At 43.1% G+C, this 26965-nt stretch overlaps 1 protein-coding gene across 1 annotated transcript; it reads right to left on the bottom strand.

Moving 5' to 3' along the window:
• Positions 1–1352: 1352 nt before the first annotated feature.
• LOC125405867 (meprin A subunit beta-like) lies at positions 1353–26965 on the bottom strand. Its single transcript, XM_087896227.1, has 15 exons — positions 26826–26965; positions 24187–24205; positions 23564–23614; positions 22851–22891; positions 19504–19582; positions 15350–15467; positions 13801–13979; positions 12661–12879; positions 11898–12050; positions 10405–10620; positions 7715–8158; positions 6458–6637; positions 5437–5623; positions 4069–4273; positions 1353–1519 (listed from the first exon to the last, which is right to left on the bottom strand). Exons 1-15 carry the CDS (start codon positions 26886–26888, stop codon positions 1505–1507), a joined length of 2169 nt encoding a protein of 722 aa, XP_087752353.1. The 5' UTR covers positions 26889–26965; the 3' UTR covers positions 1353–1504.

The raw sequence follows: 26965 nt of genomic DNA on the forward strand, positions 1-26965 counted from the left end.
CCTCCAGAGTGCTGAGATTTAGGCCATGCCTACCACACTCCACATGAATCTACAAAGCAAATAAAAAGAAGGGCTGGAGAAGGAGAGAATGAACCAAACAGGAGCGCATTGGTCTGGCATGTGTGAGGCCCCAGATCTGGTCCCAGTGGGGGACAGGAGTGCCACCATGCCTGGCTTGGGAAAATCCCTTTCCAAAGCAGTACCTGACAAAAGTAGACTGTATAGACTATATAAAGACCTCCTACAATAGAACAACACCAACAAAAATACAACCGAGCACGAGCAAAAAGAGATTTCATATGCAGGAGAATAAAAACACGAACAATGCAAAACCAAAGGGATAACAACAGAGCATGACCTCACATACATCAGTGATGCTGAAATTAAAGAACAGAACAAATAGTGAAGACAGGGCCTCACATTTGTCAGGACTAGAAGGGCAGGCTTTATGGGATAGTTTAAGTTAAGAAGAGCTGTCTAGAAGCAAACCTAGCTAAGGCTAGGCATCTATAAAAAAGAATAAGACTCTGTGTGTGTGTCTATTTGGGAGCTGAGTGGAGAGCCTCCAAGGAGCCAAAAGAGTTAAGGGTACAAAAACCAACTACAGCTTCCAAGGATAATGATGTAGCAATGTGGCTTTGATTGCCATAAGAGATGCCTCTGATTCAAGCTACTGATGGTGGAAAGGCTATGTTTATATGGGGAATTGTATATAAGAACTCTGCATTGTCTACTTAATTTTGTTTTGAATCTAAACTACTAAAAAATATAAGCAAGGTAATGGTGGGACCTGCCAATAATTCCAGCACTTGGGAGGAGGATTACAAATTAGAGGCCATCTCAGATTATATAGTGAGACTGTCTTAAATAATACAAAGTAATGATGATAATAACAACAGCAAAACAAAGCGAGCAAGGACTCAGGGAAATGGATTCATTCATGGACGACTGGGAGGGGTATAAACCACCCTTTACCCCAGATTTTGAGCTAAAAGTTTTCATGATGACTTTAGTTTTACTTTAAGGCAGGATCAAGCATCCAAGACCACAGGAGAAAAGAAGGAAGGAGCCAGTTTGGAAGAGCACGTGAGGGAAGCCCAGAAAGGTCTCCCAGTGTCCTTCCCTGCAGTGGGACAGGACAGCACTGAACCAGCCAAGAGGCTAGCCCAGGGTATGTCTTCTCTAGTGACCCTCGGTGGCTGCTGTGAGATTCGGTATTTCGTCCCTGAGTGGAAGGGACAATAATGTGGAAAGCTGTCTCTGTTTTCTTCCTTTTACTGACAGAGTTATGCACCTAGAGAGGCCTGAACGGATGAGACAGGCAGGGAGGGAGAGAGATGACCACTTTGACGTTTCCTGAAAATAATGATTTATTATCCGTTCAGCTATTTACAGAGTTGGTCAGTTTGGAATACTGTGAAGGTCATACGGCTTCGGTGAAAAATTCTTCCATGATGAAGAATCCTTTTCATCTCACTTGCTGGCTGTCTGGTTGAGTTAATATTCAAAAAGCATGTTGCTGAAAGGAGAAAATACAATTGATGACACAATTCCCAAATATAAAAGCTGCCTCTTCCATGGGTGAAAACGCAAGAGTCAGGTTTTCAAATGAAGCCCCCGTGACAGTCTCCTGGCTCCCCTCCCGGCTGACATGCAGTGTCTGCTCTGACCCTGGGAAGATGTCCTGGCCTTTGTGGCTTGAGTGTCTCAGATAGAAAACATGGTGAGGGCTCATGCTGGCCTCAGAAGGGTGAGCATCCAGTTAAGATCTACACTGATCTGCAAGACCCGTTACCACTAAACACATTGAAGAAATCCAAAGATGAAAGAAAATGTAGAGGACTCCTCACACCTGGCAGTGGATTTAATGACTCAGAGCAGGGCTGTTGTGGCATCATGGCACTGTGTGTCTCCACACGGTATCCCTGCCATGTCCCCTGTGTCATCATGGTGGCAAATGCGTCCACTCAGTGTTCCTGCCATGTCCCTGGTACGCTCCCATTGTTACTCCTCTGTTGACTTAGCCTCATCTCTTTGTTTTCTCAGGTTTCTTTCACTGTTCTGACTTGTGCCGACTCAGTTAGAGCCCTCACAATCTCTCCTACACCGCCCAGGTCTGGGGAGGGCTCTTGACAGTCACCTGCACCTATACTGCTGGGTCCCACCTCTCCACTCTTAGCCCTCCCTGCACCCACGTCTGGGACATCCTTCCTAACAGTGGGGACCAGGCTCAGAGGCACAGCTGCAGACAGGGAGTCCATCAGGGTCCCACACTGGATGTCCTATTGCTGTTATTTAACAACAACAACAACAACAACAACAAACTGAAAAAAAGCTTTGCAAAGAAAATCAACTTGTATACATTTAATTTACTGCTTTTGGTATTTTGAGGAGAAAAAAATCTCTATATAGTCCTGGCACCGCTGTGTAACCCAGATCCTCCTGTCTCTGCCTTCTACTTGCTGGGGTTAAAGGTGTGTGCCATGCCACCATGCCCAGCTCATGTACCTTTAAAATGTGTGCTCTATTGCTGGAAGATGACATTAAATATCTTCCTCGAGTTTAAGACAATGAATAACATGAAATGAATATAGAACCAATTTCTTTCAGCATCACTGACTGTCTTCCAACTGATTTTGCAAAAATAAGAGGTGGAATCATTATTAAATAGTGATACACGTTGAAGGAGTGTGTATAAGTTGTGCCTGCATGTTAAGCTCTCCACTTAGACTCTTCATACATGGTCTTAAGCCTGTAGCTCTGCTAAAGAAAATACGCTCTTCCTTTAGCTCATCAATAAGCTGCTATTCTGAGCTCTTTTTTCCATTTGTCCCACCAGCCATCTTCCAAATCCTTCGGTCTGAACAAAATGGAGCTCCATGACTCGGGCTCTCGCTCCAGTGTTCAGTGTGACACCTGGTGCGTTGAGCTCTGTCGTAAGACCGGTGTTGCTCTGTGCACCCTGCTCCCCATATCTGTGCTCTCTCGAGAATTCCAGGTACGCGCTCAACCATACCAGCTTTCATTCAAGCACTGTCCTCCCTCAAAGGCCATCACCCAGGCAGTTTTGTGTCACCCCTTATGTCTGCCCTCATGTGCTGGCATTCATGTGGTGAGAACAAAGGCCTGGTCCATTTCCTTCAAGGTGAATGTGGAGGGGTCTGTCGCAGTCCCCAGGGTCCTTAAAAGACAGCTGAAGCCCAGGTGCACCTGCACCAAAGCCCAGCCTCACCCCTACCCAGTGTGGCTGCCCTCACTCTATCTCAGATGCTCCCCAAAACACTCCCCAGTAAACTGCCTGCACCCAACTATGTACTCAGAACATACAGGTGGGAACCCATGTTTGGATATGGAGATTTCAAATATCTGGGGGCATTTAGAAGTTTCATCTGAGGCAAACTTAAAACCTTTCACATGAAAAAAAAAATGCGTTGGAGACAGTTACTCCAGAAGAAGGCAGATTTCACTGGAACCTGTGTTAAAATAGAGAGATACTTCCCCCAAAACACGTCCACCCACTTCCTGAGCCCAGCCATCTAAAGACCCTCGGAATAAAGACACTGATAAGCCATGCCCCCCTTCTTAGGGAGGTAGAGACTTACAGGGAAAGTCATCTGTGTGGGTCAGTTGTATGATTCACACCACAAAAATCATAAACAACCAGAAATAACTCCCAGAGTATAATGAGGCCTCTCCAAGAAGGCTCTAAAGACCGCAGGTTCAGACTCTGATTCACAGTGGTGAATATAGGAGTGCAAATAGTCTCACATCAGTTAACTTAGTAAGACGCACAAGGTTAAAAATGGCTGGGTGGTGGTGGTGCACACCTTTAATCCCAGTACTGGGGAAGCAGATGCAGGAGAATCTTTGTGAGTTAGAAGCCAGCCTGATCTACCAGAGCTAATTCCAGGACAGCTTAGACTGTTACACAAAGAATACCTGTCTCAAAACACCACCACCAACAACAACAACAAAGTTTTAAAAATGAAGAAGACTGTAAAAATGCCAAGCTCTTATTCATGGTTTCCCTCCAGAGGTTTTGAATAATAGCCATCACACTTGACTTACGTTTACTGGGTTCGAGGCTGCGCTATTTGAACTCATCTTCTCGCGGTACTTCCTCCGGGTGCAGTAGACACTGACGAGAGTGATGACCAGCATCACAGCGAACACGGCCACAGTGGAGGAAACAGCGATGACAATGGTGTCTTGGGTGGACCCTCTCTTCTCACACCGTCTTCCCATGTACCACCAGTCTTCTCCTGCAGGACACCTACACGGAGAGACATGGTGACATTTACAGTATTATATGGGTGACATTCAACTGTGAACGTCTTCATTATTAATGAGCCCTTGCATAATTGAACACAGATAGTCATTGACGTATGTAACTATTTGACCCTCGACTACCTGAACCAATGAAGATAGGACCAGGTGAGGATTATAACTAATCTGATACCGAGTTAGGAGCTGGGGTGGGCAGGGAGAAAGCCACCTGAGGGAATCTGGTCCACTATTGTGGGCTCCACACTTTGGCTAAGGACTCAACACTTCAGCATGTTCATCTAGAAAATGGGGACCTGAGAATCTGCAGAGTCGAGGGACAGGACTGCTGTGAGGATTAAGACATGTAGTAATATAATAAGATATGTAATATAATGAGATATGCAATGTAGTAAGACATGTAATATAATGAGATATGTAATATAAAAAGACATGTAATATAATAAGACACATAGTATAATAAGACATGTAATATAATAATATATGTAATATAATATGACATGCAATATAATAAGACATGTCATATAATAAGACATGTAGTATAATAATATATGTAATTCCGTCGGTTAGATTCTTGTGTACTATGTCCTCACAAGTAATTGTAATGGTGGCTGCCAAAGACCCAAATGGAGTTCAAAAGAGTAACTGTTCTGGACAGTTCTATGTCAGCTTGATGTCATCTGAGAGGAGGGAACCTCAATTAAGAAAATGCCTCCATAAGGTTGAGAGGCAGTCAACCTGTAGGGCATTTTCTTTATTGGTGATTGATTTTGGAGGACCCAGCCCATTGTGGGTGGTGCCACCCCTTGACTGGTGGCCCTGCATTCTGTAAGAAAGCAGACTGAGCAAGCCATGAGTAGCAAACTAGTACCCTTCCCTAGCCTCTGCATCCGCCTCGGCCTCCAGCTTCCTGCACTGTTTAAGATTCTGTCCTAACTTCCTCCAATGATGGACTACAATGTGGAAGTTTAAGTCAAATAAATCCTTTCCTCTCCAACCTGTTTTTGGTCACAGTGTTTCATCACAGCAATAGAGTCCCTACTAAGACATTTTCTCAGTGCCATGCATGTGCGTTATCAGCATCAATTCTAGCAGGACAAGAACATATCTAGTGAGAGAGTGAGACAGGGAACCTCCCAAGGGAGCCCTCACCTGCACTCGGCTGTATTGTCACGGACAGTGCAGATTCCGCCATTCAGACACTCAACCTCTGAGCAGGCATTGTGGATGTTCGAGGTGGGGACTGGGTCTGGGATGATAGAGGTGGGGACTGGGTCTGGGATGACAGAGGTGGGGACTGCGTCTGGGGTGGTCGACGTAGAGTTGAGGTGAGCTATGTCTGCAGAGGGAAAGAGAGAGCATGGTGGAAATCAGCTTTTGTGTTACCTGTTGTTAGCCACAGATAACACTCAGAGTTCAGGCTTGTGACAAAAGTAGGTGATCTTGGTGCATGATCCCCAGCGTTCCTGTGCAGTCAATGAGAATCAGGCCACAGTGGAGAGTGGCTTTGCTGGCAGACTTGATGTCACTCCCCAGAACCCATGTTTAAGAAAAAGCCGTATGGAGTCATATGATATAGTTATGACGCTGTTACAGTCTCAGCACTGGAGACCCAGGGAGACAGACGAATAACAGGGTTAGAGACCAGCCAGCCAGCCTACCAGGTTAAAGTGAGAGACTGTCTCAAAAAACAAGGAGGATGGTGCCAAAGCAGTCAGAGTTGTCCACTCATTTACACACACACACACACACACACACACACACACACACATACACACACACATGCACACGAGTCACACACATACACCCAGTCAGAGTGCTAGGTGACAATACTCATGCTTGACTGGCACTTGAGATCTAAGTCTAACACCCATTTAGTGCCTGCCCAGAGTGCTGTGTATCCTGTGTGAGGAAATACTATAACATATCTCCAGCCTAAAGATTTCAACTGTTAGTCCATAAAATAGTAAATAAATGTTTAACTCTGAAACCCTTGATGTTTCAAATTAAGTTATTTTCATATTTCTAATCACTGATACAAAAAGTTCCCATCTATGTCCAGTTCCTCCCACATCCTATAACATATCTGAAAACAAACCCCAGAAGAACACAGCAAACAACCAATGGCTACAACAAGGCGCAGGCTCCCATCAAACTACTGCTATTTCTATACCTTCAACAGTCAGTAGGATGTAAACATCATCTCCTTTGATGAACTCCCTGCTCTTCAGCCTCTCGTAGGTTATGAAGGCACTGGTTCCATAGCCTCTGGTTCTGTAATACTGAGTTCCATTAGGGAAGAAAGCCACATATCCAAGCTTGGAAGGCTTGTCCCAAAAATAGGTTTCATTGCCTAAAAAAACAATTTATAATAGGTTGTGTTTAGCATCATCATAGCTTTCAGAGGTAGGAAGTCTCAGCAGCCTTCTGACCTACAACTGGTCCTTTAAACTGAGTCAAGGCAGTGAGAAGCTGAGAGTTTCCTATACGAGCAAAGAACAATTTATTTCAAAAACTGAACTTAGTGGTATTTAGTGACAGCCGGAGGAACGTGTTGGAAAGACTGAAATATTCTGCATGTTTAAACCCTCCAGTTTCTGTTATGTTTTTTTCTATCAGATTCAGGCACTATTTTTCCTATGTCATTTTGATCCATCCTTGCAATTTATAAACTCCTTTAATGATATTTGCTTTCCCATAATTCTATGTTTCCCTCTAGTCAGTTTGCAGGGACAAAAGATTGGTGAAATTCCAAGTGTGATCATGGCTCCCTGGGTGATGACTCTTTTTGAGACTTGGAATGTTGCCACCATCGGTGACAACCCTCTACGGTGCATTAATAAGATGTCACCATCCACTTCCATGCTGTTGCCACCAGAGTCCCAGCATCTCCACTCTGACTGAAAACCCTCTTCTCAAGAGCTGATTGTGTCCCACAATGCCAGCAGTGTGACCAAGGCAGCATGGGCGAATGAAACTCAAGGTCAGAGGAGCTCTCCCTCCCCACAGCCTTCCATATTGACCTCTCCTAATTCTCCTGACGAATCTATGGGGCTATTGTTCCTGCCTTGGTTTAACAGTCAAGAACAATGGGACTTCAGGAAGGTTTTTCTTCAGGATCACAGAGTTAGTGGGATTAGCTAATCTTGAATTAGACCCAAGTATGCCAGCCCCAAAGGTAACACACCTTAGCCAATACCTAGAATGCAGGGATGATTAATTCCAGTGTTACAGTCTTTGCTGACATTCCTAACAGCCTCTGCTGGAGACTGTCTTACACAATTGAATCCTTTTTCAAAAGCTGAAAATCTTCACTTCGAGGCTGAACTTCCATAACTAACCAACGGTGCAATCTCTCATTCCCCAAGGACCATCCCTCCTTGAACAATGATCAAGTCCCTAGCCATGAGGAAAATAAGAAGTTACAAACCATCGTTCATCGTTGGGTCTGTAGTTATACTCCATTGATTGGACATACGCTTCCGGATGTCAGGATTTTGATCCAAGAGTGTCATTGTGGCTTGTTGCCAGGGACACGGCCACTGTAATTGATCGTCATTGGCACCAGAGATCAGGTAGAAATAAATCCCCACATTAGTCGTGGAACTCAGATCCAGGTAAACCTGATAAGCATAACCTTTAGGAGAATAATATGGAGGACTGTAGACATTTCTATTCTGGCTGTCAAGAAGCTGTGTGAAATTCTGTATGCGCCATATATGGTGAGGACACCTGGTTTCTGAGAGATTGATGTCATCGATAGACAGACCACCTGCTGATGATTCAGACCCTCTGCGCCCTTCAAATACCACTCGGAATTTTTCAGTCACTTGCAATGTTACGTAGTAAAGTTGCCAGCTCCCAATGGGTATTTCTGTAGAAAGAGTCACTGTTTTAAGTGATGAAGAACTATGAATTCCTTGCTGACATGGTCAGTATTAGGATTCTATACTTCAAAGGGAAATAATAGTTGGTGAGCCAAAGATACTTATGGATTTGGTGAATGGTTTCTCAATTCTTTATTTCAGGGCATTGCTGCCGTTGGACTGTCCACTGGGTATTTAATGTTTACGTACCTGCTCTCAGATAGCTCACCCTTTCTCAGAGATGGGTAAGCACCCAATCTCTGAGAGCTACATTCTGCTTACCAGTTACCTGGTATTCTGTCTTAGTTAATAACCGAGCAATATTAACATCTGTGATTTGCTGGTACTCTCATAAAGATTTCTTTATGTGTGTATAATTTAACTGGAATACTTAAATTTCAGTGGAATTTGAGCACAGTTAGACAGGAATCTACAAGCCCAGGAAGCCACATCCCATTTATTCCCAGTGACTTGGCGTTACAAGTGCTTACCCGACCATGCAACCCCCCATTGCTACTATCCACTTCCTTCCTGTCTTGCACATATAGCTCACTGCATGGGGAGATTTTTAGCTCATTTAAGCTGGAAATGAGAGGTGAGTCTCTCTTCCAGTCATAGGATACCTTTGGTAAGAGGGAAGCTGGGAAGGGAAAGTCAAGCTACCATCTACCCCTACTCCAGTGAGAAGTGGTGTGCGGAAGCACTTCAGGAGCCCCCGTGACAACAGGGCAGAAAGTCATGCAAACTATCAGTTCATACTGGAGGGAAGCTCGACTATATCAGCACTCAATGACAATTAAGACTTCCTGGAAATAAACTGTAAACATTCAGATCACAGGAAATGCTACTGCCCATGGATAGGTTACTGACTGAACACAGCTTTCCATCTACATTTGAAGGTTTGGCTTCAGTATGGTTCTTCCTCCCCGTGAGGCCCAGAAGGACTCACAAGCAGTCTTGGGTGACTGTCTTTCATTCATAGGCACAGGTTGTTCATCCTGGGCAGATCTGCATCCCAAATATGGACAATGACATATATATATGTATATATTTATATATACATATATATAATACTTTAATATTTGGATAATATACCATTAACACATAATACATACTTAGAAAATTAAGATACGTTGTTTCAATATCTATCTTACATCATTACATGTAGAATACATGTGCATTGCATGCGTATTTTTTCTGAGATTTAAAACCTCACCGTACTTGTGTGGCCACAAACACAAGCAGCCCTTGTATTTCAGAGGGTTTCGTGCATGGGAGGGGGCTGTGGCATATAGTGCAGAGTTGACTCACTTCATAGTGTGTTTGCTTTTGTCCATTAAATTAAGGGGCCAGTGTGTACAAGAAGAAAAAGTAGTGTGTCAACTTGTTGGGATTGAGAACCACCGTGGAGACCACTCCTGTGCATATCGGTGAGAGATTAGGTCGATGGAAAAGGAAAGATCATCCTAAATGTGGGGAGCACCATTGCACGGGCTAGGGTCGTGACTGCACCCAGAGAAGAAGGTAAGATGACCGCATTACCATTGCTCTCTGTACTCCTGGTGACAGACGCAGGGTGGCCTGCTGCCACTCACTCTTGCCATGAGGGACTGTGGTCCAGAATGAATCCTTCCATGCCTTGATTTTCTCAGGTATTAAGTATACTGAGGCTCACTAAAACAGTGGCCCACATCCCTTCCTTCCCCATCCGCTTTAATATGTGGTCAGTAGGCCCAGCTGTCCAATACACGGTTATCTGAAATGTGGACAGCTCCTCCCACAGAAATAGCTCCCACGGGGACATTTACTTCATATCATGGCAGACGCCTTCACTGGGATTCATGTTCTTAAGCTGGAAGTTAGGTAGAGTTCTCTTTCCAGTTGTATAGCCCTTAGGGAAGACTGGGTCACAGTAAGAGAAAATGAGATGTCCCTACAGTGCTTATTGAGGGACAAACCCGGGCCTTCCTGAGGCCAGTCCTGCCTTTATCCAGTGCATAGTTTAGTTTCTGTTAGGCATCAACCCTCCCCATGTCACCCAGAGTTCACAGTGTGTTTTTATTACATCTACAGTTCCAGAGACCAGGTATGTTTTCTAAGTATCACAAAGGACCCTCATTTTATCTTCTTTATCAAATAAAACAGACAAGTTCTATTGAAAGTCGGTGTTTTCACCCCCTGCTCTGCCGCAAGTAGCCACAGTAATTGAAGAGGTCTCACCTGCATCCAAACTGCGAGACTGTGGATACTGTACCTTGTATTTCTCTCTGTAGGGTTAAAACCCCGTCTGGGTGGCCTGCAGTGTACTCCCGGGTGTAGATTTTCACTTGGTTGTTTTCACTTCCACTGTTGTACAGGTAAAATTCCAAGCACTGAAACCCTCTCTTGGGGTACAGCAGTCTGGTCTCCAGCCTTGCTGTGTCCCCCACATTTGCAGAGCTGGTGTTGAAATGCATGAAGAAGCCGGAATCTGTTGTGGGCACAGAAACGCAATGGAAAGACAGCAGAGCTCTGGGCTCAGGCTGCTTTCTTTAGTGTTTGCTGGGTTCCCACCATGCATGGATGCTGTAGCCTGGTTTGGCCCAGAGTTCACGCATGGGAAATAACTTTCAAACTTCTATGTTGAGGACATTTGGAAGTGGGATCTTTGGAGGTGACAGAATAATATGAAGTCATGAGTGTGAGCAGTTGTGTCTTTTTCAGAAGAGACCTGAGACAGCAGAATGTTCTGTATGACCATGTGGTGACCCTTTCCCTGGGAAGCAGCAGAATGTTCCTCTACAGCTGACAAGCAGACACCAGGTTCCCTGCTCTTAAACTATCCCGTGTCCATAACCATAAGAAAGTGATATTTTAAAAACAAAGCACCCAGTCTCAGGTACTCGGGTATAGCAAAAGGAAACAAATGGAACATGACATTATACTGGGCATTATGATGCAGTTCTATAAGCAGGGACTTTGCAAACGAGACATAGTTAGACACCCTTTCTCTTACGGCAGCTTCCAAAAACAGGAAGAATTTAGAAACACCTAGACTGGAGCTCCCTGTCATCATTGTAGGTATTTTAGTACCCAGAACACACAATTACATCCAGCTAGGATTCTCTGTGCAGTGACTCACAGCCTAGCGGTGCTCATTTGTCTCCTACATCCTGTGACGTGTGAGAGGAGACAACACAGTCCCTGAGACAAAAGTGCATGCAGGAGGTGCATTGCGGTTCTGCTCCGCATAGGTACTGAGGGAGACCTCACAGAAGCAAGCTGTGAGATGTAGAATGGAAGCCGTTATGAGTAAGTAAGGCAGAGAAACGGCATCCCATCACCATGCACAAGTCTCGGTCCTTCGGAGAAACTGAATGGGCTACCAATAATAATTCTGATAGATGGTAAATTTCTCAGCAGTTAAGAACATCTTATGTTCTTTCAAAGGACAAGAGTTCCATTCCCCGCACCTGTGTCAGGCAGCTCACAACTGCTTGTAACTCCAGAGATTCTAACGCCTCTGGCATCTAAGCACACAGGCACTCACATGTGCAGAAAGGGCCCCTGCAACCACATGTGTGTACTCCCGACCTCACCTCACACATATACTCACATGTGCATGTTCCTGGCCTCATACACATGATTTAGAAAAATAAAAATAGATTATCATAAAGCCAGTAATAATTCTGATAGAAATGAGAGGTGAATCACCCATCTTTCAGACTGAAGAAGACGGCCGGAGCCACTGATCCTGAAATCCGTTACCTGCGCACTGGCCCATGTTGGAGTGATCGTTCTCTGGGCCCCCGGGGGCCTGTGACACCCTTTGCCAGTCAGCATTGTCCCCTGCACCTTGGATCATGCCACAGATATTTTCCAACTCAAAATCACAGGAGTCCAGAAAACTCAGCGAAGACGCTACAAAAGCAATGAAGGAAACCGATGTGAGCGTTTGCTCAACACAGTGACGTAAGCAGTCAAACCTGAGCTAGAAACAGAGCTATGAGGAGTGTCACAGAAAAGGGACCATCTGGTTGACTGTGCAACCTGCTGACTGGAAGACACTTCTCTGCCTGCAGAAGCCCAAAACGAGCTTAGTTTGTGGGTGTGAATTCCCAGTCCACACCAACCCTTTTTTCTCGTCTATTTGTGGAAAACCGAGTCAATATTCCTCCTGTTAGTCAAACCTTAATGCCACAGCAAAGGTTATTTTGTCTCACCTACGGGACAACTGCACATTTCATTATGGCTTAAAAGAGGCTTGAATACAGAAACAGTCTGCACTGGAATTAGCAAACCCTTCGACAGTCAGCATGGGGCTCATTTCTGCAAGGACTCAGGCTGCTTTACTAAATCTCAAGGCAAACTCTGTAAGAAGACAAGTGCTGAAAATGGCTAGTAGATTGGGACCTGGGTGATGTTCTGATTTTTTTTAAAATCAAACTTTTATGATCTTAGCAACCCCAAACGTGTCCAGAACATCCCTTATCCAGCAAGGAGAGGTCATTTCAAGGTGCCCATCACTTACAGCAGTTGTACAGCCGGTTCAGCTTCAGCAGGTCATAGTCACTGAAGTCCATTCGTTGGCCAATCACATTTTCAAAGTCTGAGATCCTTGTGACAATGGTGGGCTCTGTTCCGTTCTGGAAAGCCGTTTTACTATAGTGCATGACCGAGGTGTAGTCATAGGGTACATTCAGGGAATCAGACACACTGTCACTGTACATGTTGAAATTGTGTTCTCTGCCTGGATATGTTTTAATAAATTATTTTATGTTCATAAAATGAAGCTTCTCATACTACACACTCTAAACTGAGAAATAGAAAATATCATAGAGCAAACTTTGTGCACATTCTCTCCTGAGTGTCCTATGTTCCAGACACCCCTGTCTTTGGACCCGCTATCATTCACAAATGTGATAGCAACAGTCAAGCTAACAACTGAACACTTCCAGTCAGCCCAAAGTCTAAGGTTCAAACAACTGGGGATGGAAAGGAAGGTTCTGTGAAACAGTGTGGAAACATTCAGAGTCACCGGCCAGCAATAGTGATGGTTTAATGTGCTCACAGCAGACTGGGTAAAAGCAGGACTTTAGGGAGTATGCTAAAATGGGACCCCGCATTGATAACATGGCCAAGAGTCATTAGAAAAGATGGACATCATTGAGGACTCAAAGGTTAATGGGATTCTTGCACTTGCATATAGTTCATTATACATTATAAAACTGTAAATAAGTTAGTGTCCTAGCAACAAAGTATCTTATCCCCCCACACCGAAAATGCTGGAAGAGGTGACAAGCATGCTGACTCAGTTTATTTTAAATGAAGCAATAAATGTGCTATTTTATTAATATTCACATAACAAAATGTCATCTTGTTGCCCATAAATGTATACTATTATAATGGTAAATTTAAAATGTTATTTTTTGAGCCACCATGAGCTCCAAAGACAATCATTTTGAAACATTACCCTGAGTGTATTTAGAGAAGAGACCAGGCTGCTTGGCATCCTGCTATTGGACAACTAATTGCAATTTGATATCAGATGAATTTGTAGACACAGTCAAGTATATCTGGTATCAAAGCACAGACACCCACTGCCAGGCTGGTCCTGATGCAAACATCCTCAGAAAGTTGACCTGTAACTAAGTATATAATAGAAACATACCTGATAGGATCCTGTCCCAAACTATAGTGACATAGTCATCTCGGTCAGAACGAGACTGCTCATGCCAGAATCCCAGGGCATGGAGAAATTCATGCTGAACCGTTGCTATTCTGTCACAGTTTTCCCCGATGGACAGCTCCTGCTTCCCAACATGCCTGTTCCCCACTGAAGACCAGCACCTGATGAAGAGTGTGCAGACCAGGGACAGGCTGCTTGCACGAGGAACGCGAGGTCACAAGACAGAGGCCTCACTACCTAGCCCACTTTTTTAACTGCATGTCCTCTTGCCTAGTGTGGACATGGAACTGCTCTCAGCATAAACAAAGTGACAAGTTGTCTGTGCTCATCCTGGGAATTGCAACCCTTTTTAAATGGACATTGCTATGCCCTTCACCACGAGTTGTTTTGTTTCCTAATTTCATTGTTTATCTCTGTGAGTGTCTGTCTGGGTATAAGCATGGGTTCAGATACCCCCAGAAGTCAGAAGAGGGAGCTGAGCCCCTGGAACTGGAATCACAGGTGGTTGTGAGCCTCCACCCATGGATGCTGGGAACAGAGTGCAGTTCCCTACAAGAGCAGCTGGTGTCTTAACATTGAGTTATCTCATCAGTTAACAAACAAGAGTTTTATAGGGACAGCAATCACTGAGAATCACTGTGTTCAGGTCAATGACACTGCCACCTTTCAAGTAATAAGATTTATTGAGTTGGAACAAATTCAACACAATCTGCAATACGGTCACTTGAAGGGAAAATAAAGAATATTCAGTTGTAAATGAGATGAAGTTCACAAGACTGTAGGATAAATGGCATCCATTCATGCTTCATGTAGGTTGACATTGGTGGTCTGGTTGTATGTATAAAAATATTTTCTAATTTCTTATGCATTATCCTGAATGTGTATCAGTGTACACATGTTTGTGTAGGTGTGTATGTGTGTGGAGGCCAGAAGCGTGTCTTCCTCAGTTGCCCTACACCTTACCTTTTGAGACAGGTTCTCTCACAGAGCCTGAAGCTCAGCAATTTGGTCTGGCTGGCCAGTGATGTGCAGGGATCCGATCCTATCTCCCTAAATGAAAAGCTTTCTCACCCAGTTTTTTCTCTAAAGGTGTCTGGGGTGGTGTTTGTGTCTATGCAGCAAGGACTTCAGCTATTGGGCCATCTCTCCAGCACCAGGTTGGCTGCCCCTTCCTTTCTTTCTTCCTTCCTCCGTTCCTTCCTCCGTTCCTTCCTTCCTTCCTTCCTTCCTTCCTTCCTTCCTTCCTTCCTTCCTTCCTTTCTTTCTTTTGTCTTTCTCCTCCTCCTCCTTGTTTCTTTCCACTCTTTGCTTTTCTTAGTACTGTGACCCTAACCCAGGGACATATGCACACCAGGCAGGACCTCTAATGCTGTGAAAACATTATTTTATAGCCAGGGAAACCAGGTCTAAAAGTCACGCTCTGCCCAGATAGCAAAGTAAGTTCTGTTCCAGACCTTGAACCATTGTTGTGGCATAATGTCCTGGGGGAACAAGTCTCCTCAGAGCCTTATCACATAACCCTCAAACTTACCCACTGCCCTTGAACACTGATATGTAGTTAGCTTCTCCAGACCAGGGCTTGAAGTCGATGCACGTTTTAAGACGGTAGCGCTCGAAGGCATTGAGGATAACTCCTTTAGCGTTCATTTCTGACGGAAGACAAAAGTGTGTGCTGAATTCTCTGTTTCAAATCTAACACATCCTTAAAGTAAGGCAGGATGCCATGACCACTGCATAACTGCCTTAGAGCGGGCTGGAAATGGGGACCGATAGTAAAGCTCTGAGAGGACACCTTTATCCTTCTGAGAACCAAGGAGAACATGTGTGAAAGCATCACAAACTGTAGAGACGTCTACCAGGGTAAGCTGTCCACTGACCATGTGTCTTTACTACCACAGGCCTTGGCTAAGTTTGGGTCATTTGTAGAGTGCTTGACCTGGCTCATGTAGGACATTCTTGTCATTGCAAGGGTAAAGGAAGTTCCTGAAAAATCCCAGGATCTCAGCAAACAGGGGAGCAGATCATGAGACCTACATGTGAAAGGTCCTCTGAGTTCATGTGCACACTGTGGCACATGCACATTCACACCATCAGTGAATAATGCCATAAAAATATAACATAGAAAATGCAATAGGTTAAATGAAAGAAACAGAAAGATCTAGAACACCACAATTACAATTATATGAAAATTTATTTATTTGAATTGGAGAATCTATTCTGAATTCTTAACCTATCATGTTTGCAAAGCAGTTGTTCCCTAGGCTGAGCTGCATCCTTGGCCATCCCCGCACTCAGTACCCTCTTCTTGGTTCCTCACTAAGAGCCAGGTGTCTGTGGAGAGCCCTGATGTGTGTGATGCACAAGGACTGCGTTCCAGACATGGTCTTTACCAAGTGAGCTTCAGTTTAACTGAGTAAACAAGAAATGTGAGCAAGCAACTTCCAAAAAGTGTGAAAAATGACAGAAACAGCTGTTTGCCTAGACCATCACCCAAAGTTTCTCTGCAACATTGGGGCATCTATCTTTCTTCTATAGGACTAGCATATCCAAAAGACTTTTCTGTGAAGCAGGATATTCTGAAGGGCTGTCCCTTCTTGTCTTGACAATGTTTGGCAGTCATTTTCTTTTGTATCCTTCTTATCCCATTAGGACAGCATACTGTCATCAGTAAAGGCAAAAACAGCCAACTGCTTTGCTTTTCTGACCTTCAGGTTGAACCCCAATATCGGTCTCTGGCTTTTTATTAATTGTGCTACATCTGTCTGTCATCTCTCTGTTTGCCTCTCTCTGCCTGTCTTTGTGTCTCTGTCTCTTTCTTTATCTCTGTCCCTCCATGTCTTCTCTGTCCATGTCTGGCTATCACTCTCTGTGTCTATCTCATTCTCTGTTTCTCTCTGTGTGTCATTATCTGTCTCTGTCTCTGTCCATCTCTCTCCTACCCTGGTCAGGTCTTGGGCTCAGGATCTTCTGCCTTTTCTCCAGAGGAGGGCTGGAGTGACAGGTGTGCCCCACCACACCTAGCTCACCTAGTGTGCACATATGCTGGATATGTGGCACGTGTGTGTGCATGTTAGTGCACTTGAATGGGTGCACAACCACATGTGTGTACAGCAGGTGGGTGGAGTCTGGAAATGATCTCAGAACTCATCCTCCATGGCTTTTCTACCTTAGCTATTAAGGGAAAGACTCTCAATCAAACTTAGAGTTTTCTGATATGACTAGTCTCCATAGCCACCTTACTCTGGGGTCCCTTATCTCCAAGGAAGATGGAATTGCAGCCAGTTCCCACACACATCCAGCATTTATGTGATTTCTGAAGATATGAATTCCCATCCTCATGCTTGCCATCTCCTCAACCCTCTTCTGACCTTTTTCAATTTTTTCTTTTATCTTTTAAAAAAGAAAACAAAACTATCTTTTCTCATTATACATACCAACCCAAGTTCCCACTCCTTCCCCTCCTCCCATTTCCTCCACTTACCCCCCCCTCCACCTCTATCCACTCCTCAGAGAGGGTAAGGCACATTGCTTTGGGGGAGGTTCAAGTCCCTTCCTACTATATGTAGGCTGAGCAAGGTATCCATCTAAAGAGAATAGGTTCCCCAAATCCAGTAGAAGCAGCAATACCACTCTTGGGCATATTCACAAAAGACGCTCAATCATACTACAAGGACATTTGTTCAACTATGTTCATAGCAGCATTATTTTGTAATAGCCAGAACCTGGAAACAACCTAGATGCCCCTCAACTGAAGAATGGATAAAGAAAATGTGGCACATTTACACATTAGAGTACTACTAAGTGGTTAAAAAAATGACCACTTGAATTTTGTGTGCAAATGGATGGAACTAGAAAACACCATCCTCAATGAGGTAACCCAGGCAAAAAAGATGACTATGGTATGTACTCACTCATAAGTGAATACTAGATACTAACAAAGGATACTGAGCCTATATAGTTCCTGATCCTAGCAAACCTTCTCTGACCTTTTAATAATTTAATACTCAACTAGGAATTACTTATTTCCTGAAAAGATAAAAGATAGTGGACTCTTGTTAACAAGAGACTTGGCTCTAGAGGGGTTCCCAGGTGTACTAGGGAATTTCCACAGCTAGGTCCTTGGGCAGCAGAGGAGAGGGTGCCTGAACTGGCATTCTCCCATGGCCACACTGATGAATATCTTGCATATCACCATAAAACCTTCATCTGGCAATGGATGGAGATAGAGACAGAGACCCACATTGGAGCACTGGACTGAGCTCCCAAGACCCAGATGAAGAGCAGAAGGAGGGAGAACATGAGCAAAGAAGTCAGGACTGGGAGGGGTGCATCCACCCACGGAGAGGGTGGGACTGATCTAATGGGAGCGCATCAAGGCCAGCTGGACTGGGACTGAATGAGCATGTGATCAAACAGGACTCTCTGAATGTGGATGACAATGAGGGCTGACTGAAAACCAATGATAATGACATCGGGTTTTGATTCTACTGCATGTACTGCCTTTTTGGGAGCCTAGTCTGTTTGGATGCTCACCTTCTAGACCTGGATGGAGGGGGGGGGGCTTGGACTTCCCACAGGGCAGGGCACCCTGACTTCTTTTAGGACTGAAGAAGGAGGGGGAGGAGAGTTGGAAGAGTGGGAGGAAAATGGAGGATGGGAGGAGGCAGAAATTTTTAATAAATAAAAAAAAAATCTAGGCAAAACAATGCCATTTTCTGTAAATTTGTTTGATTGGTTATTTTGTGAGTTTTACTCGTATTTACACCCTGTGCTTGGGCTAGGGCTGCGGGGGTGGCTCAGTAGTTAAAGCTGTTCTAGGGCTCTTCTGGAGGACTGAAATTTGATTCCAAGAACCAACACGCAATGGCTCCAAACAACTCCAAGGGATTCAATGTCTCCTCTAACCTCTGCCAGCACTGCACACATGTAGTATTTACTCACCAGACATGCACACACACACACATAACTAGAAGGAGCAAAAATGAATCTTTTTTTTAATCCTCGATGGTCAGGAAGTGACCAGTGGTATTCCATCTGCTAGCGTGCCCAAGACCTGGATTCTACGATCAGGTCTGCAAGGAATAAATAAATACATAAACATGAGGAAATGATGCTTTAAAAGAAAGATTATTAGGACTGGAGAGATTGTTTGTGTTCAAGACCATGCGCTGCTCTTCCAGAGGACCCAACATAGGTTCCCAGTGCATGTCAGGGGTTCACAGCTGACTGTAACTCCAGTTCCAGGGGATCCAGCACTGTTCTCTGTCTTCCACAGAACTACACTCACACCACAGATACACAGGGGGGAGGGAGGGGGGAAGGGCAAGGAATGGATAAAGAGAGGAGAGAGGGATAGAGAAAGAGAGAACATATGAATTTAAAATAACAGTAAAATCTAGAAAAAAAACTTATTAAAACCAAGAATGCCTCCCTAATCTCTATATCCTTAGCATCCAACACAAAGTGAGTTAGCTCTCCATTAAGGTTGGTAAAATTGATATTATACTTGGCAAAACCCAACACATATTCCACATATTTAGGTTGAATTATTTAAGATCTTTTAATTCTACATTTTGCATATTTTTAAAACTGAATTACACAATCACACAAGGCCATTCTGGTAGACATTAATTTATCACCTCAGGAACACACAGTAGCTGTGGATACATCAAAGTGCGTACTAACCCAAGCTATCGTCTAGAACATACGGAATGGTATGTGGCCATCTATAGATGTCTCCAATGATGGAATTCTTCCCTTGTGCCTATCAAAAAAAAATGTGAAAAGGACCAGTTAGGTAAACTAGACAAAGCCAATTAATAGTCAATCTGGAAATAAGTGGAGCTAACAGTTCTTCCTGGTAGCTCAAACCAATGGGGCCTGAGTTTTGAGCATAATTTAGTAAAGTTTACAGGAAGAACAATGTCTATAATTAACATGGAGCTAAAGAAGAAATGACACTCAAGAAAGGTTGCTGGAAAGTGTTCTATGAATACTGTTAGATGTTTAGATATTAAAAGCACATAAGAACGGACTGTTGACACCTCCATAGTAAAGACAGCCTGCTGCCCTTAAAGAGCATCTAAGTTCAGTTCCCAGCACCCACATTTGCAGCTCACAACTGCCTGTAACTCTAGAGGATTCAGTGCCCTCTTCTGCCGGCCATGAGCAACTGCATGCATGTGGTACACAACCTCATGCAGGCTCACACACAGAGGTGTGGGCACGCACACAGCTTGTGCTACACATAAACTTATGCAGGCTCACTCACACACACACACACAGAGCATGCATGTGGTACTCATAACCCATGCAGGCTCACACACACACAGAGCACGCATGTGGTACACATGAACTCATGCAAGCTCACACACACACACACACACACAGAGCGTGCGTGTGGTAAACATGAACTCATGTAGGCACAGAGACAGCATGCATGCGGTACACAAAAACTTATGCAGACTCACACACATACAAATACATCAGTAAATACACAAAAGAAACCTGATGACTAAACTAAACATTAAAAATATGAATCTCAGGGGAGAAAAAAAGCAGACATAAGATGAATGAAAATTTTTAACTTTTTCCGAAGGAGGGAGAGATGCTTCAGCTGTTAAGAGCACTTACTGTTCTTGCAGAGGGCCCAATTTATTCCCAGCACCAATGTGGTAACTCAAAACCACCCATAAGCCCAGTTCCAGATGATCCAATGACCTCTCATGGCTCCCATGGCCCCAGGAATACACATATTACACAGAAACACATGCCATGAAAATACCCATACATGTAAGATAAAAATAGATAAGCAAAAATCTTTGTAAAGCAATTCCAATTTTATAGTAAGAAATGAATGATATTTTATTATTGCATATACTCTGGCAATAAAATGTCATTCAAGATAACAGAAATGCCTGGTAAGTAAATGCAGCAAGGGCCTCAAACTTGAAAAGCAGGTGCTTTATCCACTGAGTCATCTCTGCCACAGCCACCCATTCAGAAGATAACTTTACTATGGGAAATGGGCTTCCAGGAGGAAAAGATAATGGAGAGGGAAATGCACTACTTGAAACAGAAGGACGAGTTTGAAGGCTGTGAGAAACGTACAAGGATCTCCTAATGTTGTCTTATTGCTTTTGCTAGAACTTCAAGCACTATGTTGAAGAGATATGGAGAAAGTGGACAGCCTTGTGTTGTTCCTGATTTTAGTGGAAGGGCTTTAAGTTTCTCTCTATTTAATTTGATGTTAGCGATCGGCTTGCTGAATATTGCTTTTATTATATTTAGATATGATCCTTGTATCACTAGTCTCTCCAAGACCTTTATCTTGAAGGGGTGTTGGATTTTGTCATATGCTTTTTCAACATCTAATGAAATGATCATATGGTTTTTTTCCTTTCAGTTTATTTATATGATGGATTACATTAATAGATTTTTGTATGTTGAACCAGCCCTGCATCTATGGGATGAAGCATACTTGATCATGATGGATGTTTTTTTTAATGTGTTCTTGGATTCGGTTTGCCAGTATTTTATTGAGGATCTTTGCATCCATGTTCATGAGTGAGATTGGTCTGTAATTCTCTTTCTTGGTTGAGTCTTTGAGTAATTTTGGTATTAGGGTTACTGTTGCCTCACCAAAAAAAAAAAGAGTTTGGCAATGATCTTTCTGTTTCTATTATGTGGAACACTTTGAGGAGTATAGGTATTAGCTCTTCTTGAAAGTTCTGGTAGAATTCTTCACTAAAATCTGACCCTGGGATTTTATTGGTTGGAAGGTTTTTGATGACAGCTTCTATTTCCTTGTGGCTTATAGGTCTATTTCAATTGCTCACCTGGTCTTGATTTAATTTTGGTACATGGTATCTATCTAAAAAAAATTGTCCCTTTCTTTTACAGATTCCAATTTTGTGGAGTACAGGTTTTTGTAGTAAGACCTAATGATTCTCTGGATTTCCTCAGTGTCTGTTGTCATGTCCCCCTTTACATTTCTGATTTTGTTAATTTGGATGTTCTCTCTTCGGCTTTTAATTAGTTTGGATAAGGGTTTGTCAATTTTGTTGATTTTCTCAAAGATCTTGTTAATTTGTCTATTTTTAAAGTTTACATACACTTCTACAAAATAAGAATTACAAATATATTATTGAGTATCTCTATTTGACTCCAACTCTTCGAAAGGGATAGTAAGTTCTTAAAATATTAAAAATCTGGCAAACAAAATGCCATATCTTGGTTTTCTTTTTAAAAAGTGCTTAAAACACTGAACTTTTGTTTGTTTGTCTGTTTTGTTTTGTTTTTGAGACAGAGCCTCACTGTGTAGCCCTGGCTGTCCTGGAACTCACCACTTAGTCCAGGCTTGGCCTTGAACTCACAGAGATCCACCTGTCTCTGCCACCTAAGTGCTGGGATTAAAGGTGTGTGACAGGACACCATGTCCAGTAAGATACTGAAGTTTTAAAACCCTTCAATCTACATATACATCTACACATGTATTCAGAATTGTGCCATGATAGCTAGGTCAGGATCAGCTCTGTAAGAGCTGCTGTGGGAGAGCCCTTCCTTGGCATCACTATGAATAACTGATGTTGGGGAGGTAAAATGATAATTATAACATTATATTATTATTTTAATAATATAATTTATATGCATAATATATTTAAAGAAATAATAAAATAAGATTATTTTGATGATAAAGAGACTAGAGATATTTACAAATTAAGTTTTATTTTACTTCAACTAGACTAAACAAGTGAAGTTCTGTTTTAAGTAAAAACTCTCCTTATTTCTGCAATCATTAAAATCAGAGACCCACATATGTGAGATAGTGACCTTCACTGCACAGAAACCTGAGTGATGGAAAATGAAGGTGTAGACATGTGAGTCCTTCCGGGACAGCATCTCAGTGAGTTAGCGACACCGGCAATAGCATCTTCAGAAACAGAGTCTCAGCAAGCAGCCTGGGCCCATCCATCCACAGATACTCACAGCTGGCGTCCATGATTCACTATGCAAGCATCATTGCAACTCACCTCGAGTCTGATGTCTCCCTCAAAAAGGTCCAGTCCCAAACCTAAGAGAAGAATTCAGATAATTCATGTTATTGCAGTACCACATAATAGATGATGCTTTAAAAATTCCAGAGGGAGAGGGGCTCACAAGGCCCTATGCCCAAGCATCTATAGACAGGTTAATGGCCACGTAGTGTGGGAGAGACTTTTTTCAGTGGTTTAGCCCCTATTAAGTTGCCATGCTCTTGTAAATGACCCTGCACCCAGTCTTTTGTAAGCAATCCAAGGACACGCATCACTTCACAAGAGGAAAAACAAAGGAGAAGAGAACTGGGACTGAGAAAAGGGTGGAGATTGGTGGGAGTCTGGGGAACTGGGATAAAGTAGAGAGGACAATGGGATAAAAACGAAGAAATACTTTATATACATGTGTAAAAATAACACAAGGATCGCCATCATCGTATATAAGTAAACCATGATAATAAAACAAAGAAGGGACCTGAAAGACAGTGCAGGCAGTAACAGACACCCGCCACCATGTCTAGACAACCTGAGTTCAAGCCCTGGGAACCCATATGGTGGGAAAAGAGGACCAACTGGTATATGTGGTCCTCTGACATTCACACATGTAGTGTGTCACATACACACACACACACACATACATACACACACACATAAATAATAAAATTATTTTAAATATCGTAGCAAAAAAGAATGAAGCAAAATCCACAAACCTTCATTGATATCGAATATGTCTCGATCAACTCCCTCATCTATATCTTTGACTGAAATAAGAAAAAAACACATTGAACGTTATGTTCATGAAAGGAAAAAGGATCTCATTAACCAAACAATCAGAAGGAGAAAAGTTGTTACCTCAGATTCTAATTTAACTTGCATTGATTAACTGATGGGGACTCTCATTCCTTGAGACCCTCCTGTGAGCCAGACTGGGGACTAGACAGAGGACTTTGGAGGCATACTCTGTCCTCTCCACACCCCTTGGGTGTCAGGTGACTTTAGGAATAACATTGGTCACTCTGTATGTCAGTCACCATAGCTGGGAAGGTGGGAATGAGTGACTAACTTGGAAATGAGGGTCTAACATCGCTCAGCCCGAAAGTCATTTTATTGGTCTTTCTTGTGCTTCTGTTTTTCAGCTGGGCAGATGGTTCCTGGTAAACGGAGCCAGCCAGTGTTGACCCAAGTTCATGTCACTGCTGCAGTCACGGTGTCGTCTGCCGGCATTCCACCTGCCGCCTCCTCCATGGGTCGGCACACCTGGTGCTTCTGTCCCTGTCATTCACCCCATAACTTCCTTACCCTGCATGCTAGAGCAAATCTCCAGCAGACTCACCAAAGTTCTCTGGAGCCGGCTGTGAAAAAAACACACAGAAAAGATAATACTATGATACCCATAATATAAACACACAGAAAAGATATTATTGTGTTACCTGTAATATAAATGACATTTTGTTACAATTTTAGATTCCTTTTTAATCATCCTTAAGATTTTTTTATCCATTTGTTCGTTCATTCATTCACTCATTCATTCATTCCTTTATACGGTGTCCATGTGTGACTGACAGAGGAGAACGTGTAGCAGTCAGTTCTCTGTGTCCGGTGTGAGTTCCTAGGACTAAACTCACATCATTGAGCTTGGAGGTCAGGGCTGTGTCACCTGCTGAGCCATCTCACTGGCCCCAATTTTGTATTTATTTGTGAACAGAGTCTCTCTTTAGTTCAAACTGGAACTCACATTTCAGTCTGTCTAACCTTGAACTTGCTACAATCCTCCTGCCTCAGCCTCCCAAGCACTGGGGTGACAAGCATGAGCCACAGTGGCTATAACTCACAACCACACAGTTCTTTTTACTAATATGACATATTGTTTTCTTCCATATATGCCAGACAAGCAAGCTGGAGTTTACTTGACATTCTGTCCAGACAGATATTCTTACTTCTTATAGAAACTGAACCGTCCTGTTCAATGAGTTTAAAGATAGAGAAAAAAAAATCAACTTCAAAGCTGGAAAAGAACACAGTGCACAAGACCCCAGCCCTGGCATACACACTCATGTTACATACATATATCATGTAACACTCATGGAGCAGTGCTTTCAAAAGCTCAAAATTTATTTCCAAATAATAACAGAAACTTTTCCTCATACCTCAGGAAAATCATGTTTACTTTCATGTCTCCCCCAAGACTCTACATTCAAAAAAGAATACCAAATCTCTAAGCAAAGGACCAATAGGTAGATTTTTTTCACTTATTAAAAAATACATATGCTTCTTTTTTTTCTTTTTGTTTGCTTGTTTTTGAAACAAAAAAAAATGTGGATTACAAAATTTCTCAGAGGGCCCTCAGGAGACAGCCTTCAGTAAAGGTCTTGCCATTGCAGGCAAGAAGACTTGAGTTTGACTCCCAGAACTTATAAGAAATCTCTCTGTATAGCCCTGGCTGTCCTGTAGACCAGGGTGGCCTCAAACTCAGAGATCTGACTGACTCTGCCTCTCAAGTGCAAGAATTAAAGGCTTGTGCCACCAGCACCTGGCTAAAATGCATATATTTTCAAATGATAGGAAGCAAATTACAGAGTTACCTATGCAATATGTAAGTAAAAATTGAAACCAACATCAGAAATTTATTTTGGGGGTGGGTTATGCACAGGTGCATGTGTGTGGGGGGGTGATAATACCGGCCAGAAATCGTCCACAAGTGTTATTCCTCAGGAGCCAGACACCTTAGTTTTGACTCAGAGTCTCTCGCTGATCCCATGGCTCATCAGTAGGCTAGGAGGTCTCATCAACCGGCCTCCAGAAGCCCCACATCTTGGTCCCCCCAGCATTGGCATTAGAAGCACATGCCATCACAGCTGGCGTTTTATATGTGTTCTGGGAGTCAAAGTGAAGTCCTCTTGCTGGCAATGGCAAGCAGCTTACTGAAGGCTGTCTTCCGCAGGCCCTCTGGGAAATTTCATAATCAATCGTTCCTTTATCTTAAACTAGGAAGAAAGTGGCAGAACTGGTAGATAGTCTGTGTGAGTTATGCCTGGGTTCCCTAAGCTAAGTCAATTTAGTTTACCCTCCTGGGTCTCAAAGGATATGCGTGACGTGATCACCACATGATTTGAATGAATGTCGTAAGCTATATAATGCCATACAAAAACATGCTGTAAAAATGCAGTGTGTGTCACGTAAGTGTAAAGTCCAATTGCATCCAAATACAAACCAACAGCTAAAGTAAAGTATCCTGCGAAATGCTTGACAAGACATGGGGATGAATTGCTCAGATGGCTTCCCTTGTTTCGACAGCAAACACCCTAGTTTTCTCATACAGGATCACACACACACAGTCACACATCATCCCGGCACACGTGCAGAAAGAGATTTCCGAGAAGCTACTGAGCCGCAGTCAAACATGGTGAGACAGCACCTCACACCTTAATTCTCCGTGCATATTTGTACACCATCAGCTCACTATGGTATATTTAATTCCAATTAAAGGGTTTCCTTGGTCATTAGAAATTCTGTCTACGACCTTCAACTAGCTTGGGGTACAAACTGTCCATCAGTGTGGGAAGATTAGTTTAGACCCACAAAGGTGCAGAAGGGAAACTCCATATTAAACTTCAAAGTGTGGACATTGCCTCTGACATTTCTCCGTCTTCCCCCATGTCCTTACTCTAGTGACAATCAGTCTGCCACTCAGCAATAACAATGGCTTTCTAAAATCACATTCTCTGTCTTAGCAAGAGAAACCAGTCACACAACAGAGAAAATGAAAGGAAAAATACAATTTTCTCTCACAGTCTCCAGACCTCTCTGCCGGGGTGACATCTTATGTTTAATACCCTGCCATCCCTTGTCCAAGAGCAACAAATGTTCATTAAAGATGAAAATTTCAAATACATAAAACAAAACATGAGCAAATGATTATCACTCAATGACTGATATCAACGGGCCCTCTAATTTTTCTGATCATTTTCTTACCAAGCCAGAAACCAGGAGAAATGTGGCACAAAGCAGGAACCAAAGCCGATGCCAGGCATCCATACTGTGGTTTCCAATTGAATGTTGTAAACTGTGACAGTCACAGCATAGCTGACTTTTAAAAGGTAAATATAATGACT

The sequence above is a fragment of the Myodes glareolus genome, chromosome 13, assembly GCF_982192425.1.
Source record: "Myodes glareolus chromosome 13, mMyoGla1.1, whole genome shotgun sequence".
Classification (NCBI taxonomy): Eukaryota; Metazoa; Chordata; class Mammalia; order Rodentia; family Cricetidae; genus Myodes; species Myodes glareolus.

Bases quoted from the DNA above. Each gene is read 5' to 3' on its own strand.
- LOC125405867 (XM_087896227.1), bottom strand. From the start codon at position 26,888: ATGGATGCCTGGCATCGGCTTTGGTTCCTGCTTTGTGCCACATTTCTC. The intron at 15,468-19,503 runs GTTAGTACGCAC...GTCTTCCGTCAG, and splicing joins TGTTCTAGACGATAGCTTGG to AAATGAACGCTAAAGGAGTT. The intron at 6,638-7,714 runs GTTTGTAACTTC...TTGTTTTTTTAG, and splicing joins AGACCCAACGATGAACGATG to GCAATGAAACCTATTTTTGG.